The sequence below is a fragment of the Heliconius melpomene genome, unplaced genomic scaffold (genome assembly GCF_056956725.1).
Source record: "Heliconius melpomene rosina isolate 202511_hmr_F unplaced genomic scaffold, ASM5695672v1 ptg000031l, whole genome shotgun sequence".
Taxonomy (NCBI): domain Eukaryota; kingdom Metazoa; phylum Arthropoda; class Insecta; order Lepidoptera; family Nymphalidae; genus Heliconius; species Heliconius melpomene.
Window position 1 is genome coordinate 731,949 of NW_028181865.1, and position 7,972 is coordinate 739,920.

Sequence of the window (7,972 nt, forward strand, 5' to 3'; positions counted from 1 at the left end):
GCAGTCATTAGTTTTAAGAATAATTGTATTAATATATAATTAATAAATAATTAATAATTATTCGGTTTTTTTTCAATCCCTCGACTGCCGCAAACGTAATTCATACATAAATATAACCGTATCAATATACATACATACAAATACATACACACATATATATATATACTACATACATACATAGATAAAGATAAGAACTAAATGGTAAGAATAAAATGTAAAATGGCAGAAAAAAAAAAGGAAAAGAACCTAAGTCTGGTATGGTTCTTTAAATCTGGCGTTCCGAGCACGCCAGTTGAGCACATATCACTTCGCCAATGTCACGTTGTATGGAGAAGACACGAAGGAGGTTGTACGGTAAAAAATAGACAGTGTTACACGATAGGAAAATGCATGTAGAAAAAAAAAAGATCCAGTTAAAAATTGCCTTCACCTACAAATAAAGTTAAAATTAGTATAATAAATTATATACATAACACAGAGATTAGTAATAAGAAATATAATACAAAGGTTAGCTTATAATTTAATTTTGTTATATCTAATATATTTACATAAAAATTTACAAAGAGGACTAAACACAAACATTCACAAACATTGAAAATTAAGAGGACGGGGAACTTTATGAGGAAGGACGTCGTATAAGGGACGGATTAGCTTCGGGCAAGTGAAAAGGATGTGAGGAGGGGAACCGTCGTCTAGGCCACATTCACACAGTGAGTGGTCCCTGACCCTGATCTTAGCTAGGTGCACAGGCGTACATGCATGTCCTAGGCGCAAGCGACAAATAGTTGATATAATCCTCCGTTCAGTAAATCTTTGGGAGAAAAACCAAGATCGCCTGGGGATATTAGGTTGAATAGCACCATAGAATTTACCTTTCTGAGATTTTGACAATTCCCAGAATTCAGACCATGACACATCCAAATGAGTTAATGCAAGAGACAACAGATCCTGGGCCGAAATAGAAGAGTGATCTGAATTACCACACTGGACGGCCAATTTTGCGCACGAGTCTGCAGATTCATTCCCACTTATTCCAGAATGACCTGGAATCCATGCCAAAGTAACATCCAAACCCTTTAAATAACATGAGTACAGTTCTTCACGAATCCTTAAAATAATTGAAGACCTTAGTTTACTATGAAATGGATTTCCCTTTATAGCCAATATGCAACTTAAAGAGTCAGTACAAATAACAGTCTGTTTAAAGTCATGGGAGTCTGTGAAACGGATTGCTTCTAACAAAGCAACAGCCTCTCCAGTAAACACAGATGATTCGGGAGGACATTTAAATTGTAATATAATTTTGAATTTTGGTATCCAGCAAGCTGCACCAACACAGCTTTCTTTTGAAAGCTTTGATGCATCTGTAAAGATGAGGATGTGATTTGAAAAATTTTCATTTACTATGGATTGAAATTTTGTGTTGGTGTCAGCAGCTCCCTTGGTTAGACCAAGATTAGTGATAACAGAAGGATGGTGCACTAAAGCTTTATAAGGTGTACAGAATAAAGGATTAGATGGAGAAGAGGACAAGGGATGGGGAAGAGAAGTAAATTTCAGGAAACTATTGAGCAAGTAGGGTAGGGGCCTGCCCGGAGGAATGAGGTCCGCTAAATCAGATAGCTTGGACCATAGAGGGTGGGATGACAGCTGTAACATTTTACCAACAAACCGATCACACAGGAATTGGCGACGGATAGGATAGGGAGGATCAACACACTCAACCTGCAGTGCGTTGGTGGGAGAAGACTTCATTGCACCTATAATAATTCGTAGGCATTTGTATTGGATTCTATTGAGTTTTTCAGTAGCAACTTTGTTAAAGGGGTCTAAAACAAATAATCCGTGGTCAATGTGACTACGGATAATGGCATTGTACAGTAGTTTGAGAGTATAAGGGTGTGCACCCCACCACACACCAGACACAGCTCTTAAAGCGTTGATGCCGTTTTCACATTTTTTACTGACATGTTCAGCATGGGCAATTCCGTTCAGTCTTTTATCGAGAATCATGCCTAAGAATTTAACATTTTCTGCTAATTGGATAATATTATTACCGCAATAAATTTGAAAATCAGGAGTTACTCTCTTTTTGGAAAATACTACCGCCCGGAACTTTGCTACTGATAGTGCCAAGCCATGATCAGAGAGCCATTGGTTTAAATAGTGTAAAGCAGTATTCAGACGATAAGTTATGTCCTCCACAGATTTTGAGCTGTAGTAAAGGACGATGTCATCAGCGTATTGAAGAATGTTACAAAAACTATTGACAGACAATTCAAGGTCATGAGTGTATAAATTATACAACAGAGGACTTAGAGCAGAACCTTGAGGCAAACCTTTCCAGACAAGTCTGGGAGGTATAGTAAGAAGTGGATGTTTCACAGATATTGATCTACCGGTCAGCAGATTACATACGAAATGAGCCATCCTCGGCGGAATACTCAGCTGGTGCAATTTTTGCCTGAGTACCGGAAGAAGAACATTATCATATGCAGATGCAACATCTAGAAAAACACCAACCAAATACTCTCCTTTGGCATACGCTCGTCGAATGTCTGTAGTAAAAACACTGAGACTATCTGTGGTACTTAACCCCTTTCTGAAGCCAAACTGAGAGGGTGCTAAGATATTTCTGCTCTCCACTATCCACTCCAAACGATTTTTTATAAGCCGTTCCATAATTTTTGATAAAGCAGAAGCTAGAGCAATGGGTCTGTATGAATTAGGATCAGAAGGAGATTTTCCAGGTTTTAGGATGGGAATAACATTTTGGAACTTCCAAGATTCGGGGATGTTACCTGATTGAAATATGTTATTGATTAAATTTAAAAAGTGCCTCTTAGACTTCTCATTTAGTCTAGCAATAAAAGAGTAAGAGATACAGTCCTCACCTGGACTTGTATCTCTTAAATCCGTTAAGACATTTTTGAGTTCTTCGAACGAAAAATTTGCATCCATTTCATCCGAAGATTCAATCAGTGGGGATACAAATAAATCATAAGATGGTACAAAGGGAGGAGCAAGTTTGTTAGCAAAATCATTAAGCCATAGGGAGGGATTATTGGAAGTAGGACTGGAACTATTGTTAAGAGAACGACGAAATCTCCTAACATTCGTCCATACAAGTGAGGAAGGAGAACGAGGACTAAGGGATTCACAAAAATTAGTCCATCCAAGTTTTTTCTTTTTCCCAGTTAAGTTTCTAAATTTCGCATCACTGCGCTTGTACTCAATGTAATTCTCCATAATCATACAGGCAGCATATGATTCTTCGGCAAATGTTCGCCGATCGACAGAATCAGAGCATTCCTGATCCCACCAGGGATTGAAATGCATCCAATTCTGAATGGAGTGTTTTTTAGGGATATGCAAGTCAGCTGCAGATGGCAGAGACAAAACGATCATAGCAAAGAATGATATTCTCAAAATTACCGAATTCAGGAAGATTGCCCAGCATGCAATCCACAGAGTCGGCATACTCTTTCCAGTTAGCTTGTTTTAAATTATATTTAGAGGAAGAATTTAGAGGGGGAGCAGGGGAATGTCTATTATGTATAGAGAGGAGTATAGGGAAGTGGTCACTACCGTGGGTAGAAGGAAGAACAGACCATGATAGCTGGGAAGCAAGAGAAGGAGAAGATAAGGAAAGGTCAACAGCGGTCTTAGGATTCTGATTTGGATTAACCCTACGAGTCGGAGAGCCATCATTGAGAATGCAAAGAGATACATAATCAATCATGTCTAGCAACGAAGGAGAAAATCCATCACAGTAATAACACCCCCACAATGAGTGATGAGTGTTAAAATCACCCAGGACCAACACAGGACTAGGAAGAGAAGAGACAATAGACTTTAGCTCAAGGAAAAGAGAGGGAGAGGGATGAGGGATATAAATCGAGAGGAAGGAGATATTGAAAGCCCTCACAGCAACAGCATTAATCTGTTGGCTGTGAAGAGGGATAGGGATAAGGGTATAAGGAGAGGAGTGCTGGATAAGGATAGCACAACCTCCATACCCGTCACTTCTGTCTTCCCTTAAACAGGCGAAACCTGGTACCCTAAAACGGGAGCCAGGCACCAACCATGTTTCCGAGAGGGCAATAATGACAGGATTATACAGAGAAATAATGTTAAGTAATTCGTGCTTTTTGGCACGAATACTTTGACTATTCCACTGTAGGAAGCTCAGTGGCTCCATTGTTTAGTATTTTATAAATTGTTAGTAAATTCTGGGCAACGTTGGACGGTATAGGAAGTTCATCAGCGGTTTGGAAGATACTCACAAGGGTTTCAGTTAGTGCAACCAATAGATCTTTTCTAGATTCCATTGGACTGTCAACACCTTGGTTTAAAGCAGAACCATTAGGAAGGGAAGAAGGACAATTGGCAATTAAGGCTTGATGAGCTTGTCTATTATATCCCTTTGCTAAAGGAGCGCGGGGACGGGGAGACTGGAAAACTGTCTTTCGGTAGGATTTATATGGAGTAACAGGGGCAGATGAGTTTGGTGATAAGGTGTTAGAAAGTGTGGGTGGGGAGGATATTTCCTTAGCCATATCGGCATAGGAATTGCGGACAGGAGGGAAACGAGCGGAAGCCTTTATATATGATATACACTCCTGAGACATTGTAATTTTGATGGACTGTTGCCTTGCAAACTCAGGACAGTCCTTGTCTGAGGCAAAATGTTTGCTCTCACAGTATAAACAATAAAAATTTTCCCTGCTTCTGTCACATGCTTCACCATTGTGGGACTCTGAACACTTGTAACACCTTGGCTTTGATCTGCACTGTGATTTTACATGACCAAATCGACAACAATTTAAACATTGGATAGTAGGGTATCTATAGGGTTCAACTGGGAGGGATGAATGATATGAAAAGACCCTTTCAGGCAACATTTGACCACGGAATGTGACTACAACCGACTGAGTCGGGACCCATGTAGTCACACCCTCACTGACACACTTTCTATTTAAACGCCTTACTTTCATCACCTGTACACCACTAGAGGGAAACTCCAAGGAACTTACAAATTCATCTAGTGAAAAATCGACTGGGACATCCCTTACAATACCCATTCTAGTAATATTGAACGTTGGGATAACAGCAACATATTTACATAAGCTGAGTATGGGATTGGATAAAAACAAATTCGCTGCAGTAGCTGTTGAGAATTCAACGCTAATTTTGTTGCGACCAACACTTTTCACACCATCGCTGGTGATATTTGTTATTTTATTTATGTGAAGGAATTGGCCAAATTTAATGGGTTTAATGGAAGTCCTAGCTGCAGGGTCTGGAGTTTCCCTTGACACATATACTATGAAAGGGCCTTTGTCCGTATCAAGGTAGGACTTAGGACTTTCAGATAGGGAAGGGTGGACATATAAATTTTGAATGGATGGAGTCGCAGTGGCCGGGTTAATAATTGTTTTTTTTTTTAATGGCTTCATTGTTATTAGTAGGTGTATCATCACCTTGTCTTTTGCGGGAAATCGATTGTAAACCACCTATGCCACCTCCAGGGTCAGGGGGATCGGGTGGATGCTCTGCATCCATTTTACAACTAACTAACCTAACTTACCTATTAATATATTTTATCTAACGACAAAAACAACACAAACACTTACACAAACCTACCACCTTAACAACACAGATCTTTTATTTAAAAAACTGCAATTTGTACTAAAAAATTATGAATACTATACACAAAAATAAGATACTCTCACTACCACGTGTGTCAACCATAACAAACGTCAGCGAAGCTCTCTACGAATAAATGTAATTTTTTCAGAACCTAAGTCTTAAAGTGACATAAAGTGTAGTGACATAAAGTAATATTAGTTTTATAATATTTTTGTTGTTTTTTCTATTAAATACAAATGTTTGCGAAAATGGGTATTCTGATATAATTTATTATTATTACTTACATTTTTGATTGCAGAATCTTTTCTTGCGCGATGCTTAATATTGTTATAAAAATGTTTAAGCATGTGTTCATCTCTTGGCCCAATCGTACATATGCTGTTGTATTCCATAACAACGGATTTCCAGGTTGCCTGTTTCTGTTGCACAAAATATGCTCCTGTCCTCTTACAATCTATAACGTTTTGGTATCTGAAGCATAGTAATAAAAGTAGAACTAAATATACAACAATATTAATGCCATATACTTATATTGAGAATAGTATTATTGAACATACTTACTTTGCTACTATTGAAAGCAGAGTGTTTTTTTTTCTTCTAAAGTGTAGTTAGGTGCCCGCTTAGTTTTTTTGTTTATTATTCATTTTAGAGCTTATTAGAAATAAAGTAACACTCTGTTGTTTATATTTATTTTCTGGTTGACATTAATAATCCGTTTTATTTAAACATGTGAAACACGGTCAATTACTATAATTATGAATATTTTAATATTTGAAATTATTAGTTTTAAAAAGCACTTCTACACGAAATAATAATTACACAAATACGTTATACAATTTAGGAATGTTAATTTAGTTTTACACTCAACTTAATACAAAATTTAACAGATTAGCAATAAGTATAGTCTGGCAAATATGTTATTGATAATGGGAAGCACGCGCGGCAAATTGTGCAGAAAGCGTATTTTGATGTCTGCACATAGACACCCGCTCACGCCGGACCGATTCCCCGTAAGGACTCGCGGGGAATCGTTGCGGGGTGTGACCGGGCTACGGTACAGTCGAGTGCAACGCTATCAGTTCATTACTATGAAATATGAATATAATATCATATGATAGCATCATATATACGGAATGGCGTAGTAGAGCATATTTATCTAGTAATATTATAAAAATTAGTAAAAAACACCAAAGCAACATGCAAACTGAAGATATGATAAATTGAAAAATTAAATAAAAAACTGAATTAAATTATTATAATGAGGCCACATACAAATCTTCTCAATCCAAATTCAATAAAAAAAGTAAAATTTAAAAAGTAAATTAAAAAAGTTTTTTGGAGGGTAGGTGCCAAAAAGTAAACACGTTTTTTTTAAGTAAATTAAATTGCTCTTAAATAAATTTATTTTAAAAATAGTTTATGCAAAGTTTAAGTGAAAGTATATACAAATAAGTTATGTATTAGTAGTCACCAACCTGTCAGCAGATATTCGTTCAATAATATCTACTCTAAAACCTATATACAGTTCTCCATAATTAGTAGTGCCTTCAAGCTCAAGTGAATCACTATGGAAGCTATTAAACAGTCCATACAGGAATTATCACAGCACTTTCAATCACAAATGGCTGAATTTCAACAAAATTTAAGTTCTGCTATCCCTGCGGCAAGCCCCACTTCACATATTGCTGCGCAGTTCAGTGCATTCCGGTCTTTTGTGTTAAGTGCACTGGAGGGTTTACAACTGCAGGTAAATATTCTGTCAAAACAGTATGACCTTCTTGACATGAGGAGCAGAAAAAAGATACTGTTGATGCATGGTGTGCCAGAGGACAGAAACTTGAGTGATTCTGCCGCTGCAGTGAAAGTCCTATCCAATCACCTTAAAATGCCTGACCTGGAACTTAGTGACATTAGCCGATGTCAGCGCCTGGGTACCGTGGCAGCAGATAAGCCAAGACCCATTCTTGTGAAATTTCGGGAGTTATCTTTGCGGAATCAAATTTGGTATGCAAAAACCAACCTGAAAAACACAGGTGTTACTCTTTCGGAATTCCTAACCAAATCCAGGCATGAGACCTTCATGGCAGCCCGGAAACGTCTTGGCATTAACAAATGCTGAACGAAGGAGGGCTATATCATTGTTATTGGACCTGATGGGAAGCGCCATACTATTTCTACATGCACTGAGTTGGATAACATCCGTGACGCGGCTGAGGCTCAACCTACTCTTACAGCACCTGCTGCGAGCTCAATTGCTAGTGATTCCAGGACAAAGCCAATTGCACAGTCCTCGCGAGCGAAGAGAATCATTAAGAAGTAA

At 38.0% G+C, this 7,972-nt stretch overlaps 1 protein-coding gene and 1 pseudogene across 1 annotated transcript; one reads left to right on the plus strand and one right to left on the minus strand.

The window, feature by feature from the left end:
- Positions 1-582: 582 nt before the first annotated feature.
- On the minus strand, positions 583-3,480 carry LOC146526515 (uncharacterized). The gene is made up of 3 exons (XM_085207086.1): positions 2,895-3,480; positions 2,086-2,801; positions 583-1,650 (listed from the first exon to the last, which is right to left on the minus strand). The coding sequence occupies exons 1-3, from the start codon at positions 3,478-3,480 to the stop codon at positions 583-585; spliced, it is 2,370 nt and encodes a 789-aa protein (XP_085063212.1).
- A 3,739-nt stretch (positions 3,481-7,219) lies between these two features.
- Positions 7,220-7,972, plus strand: LOC146526516 (uncharacterized; annotated as a pseudogene).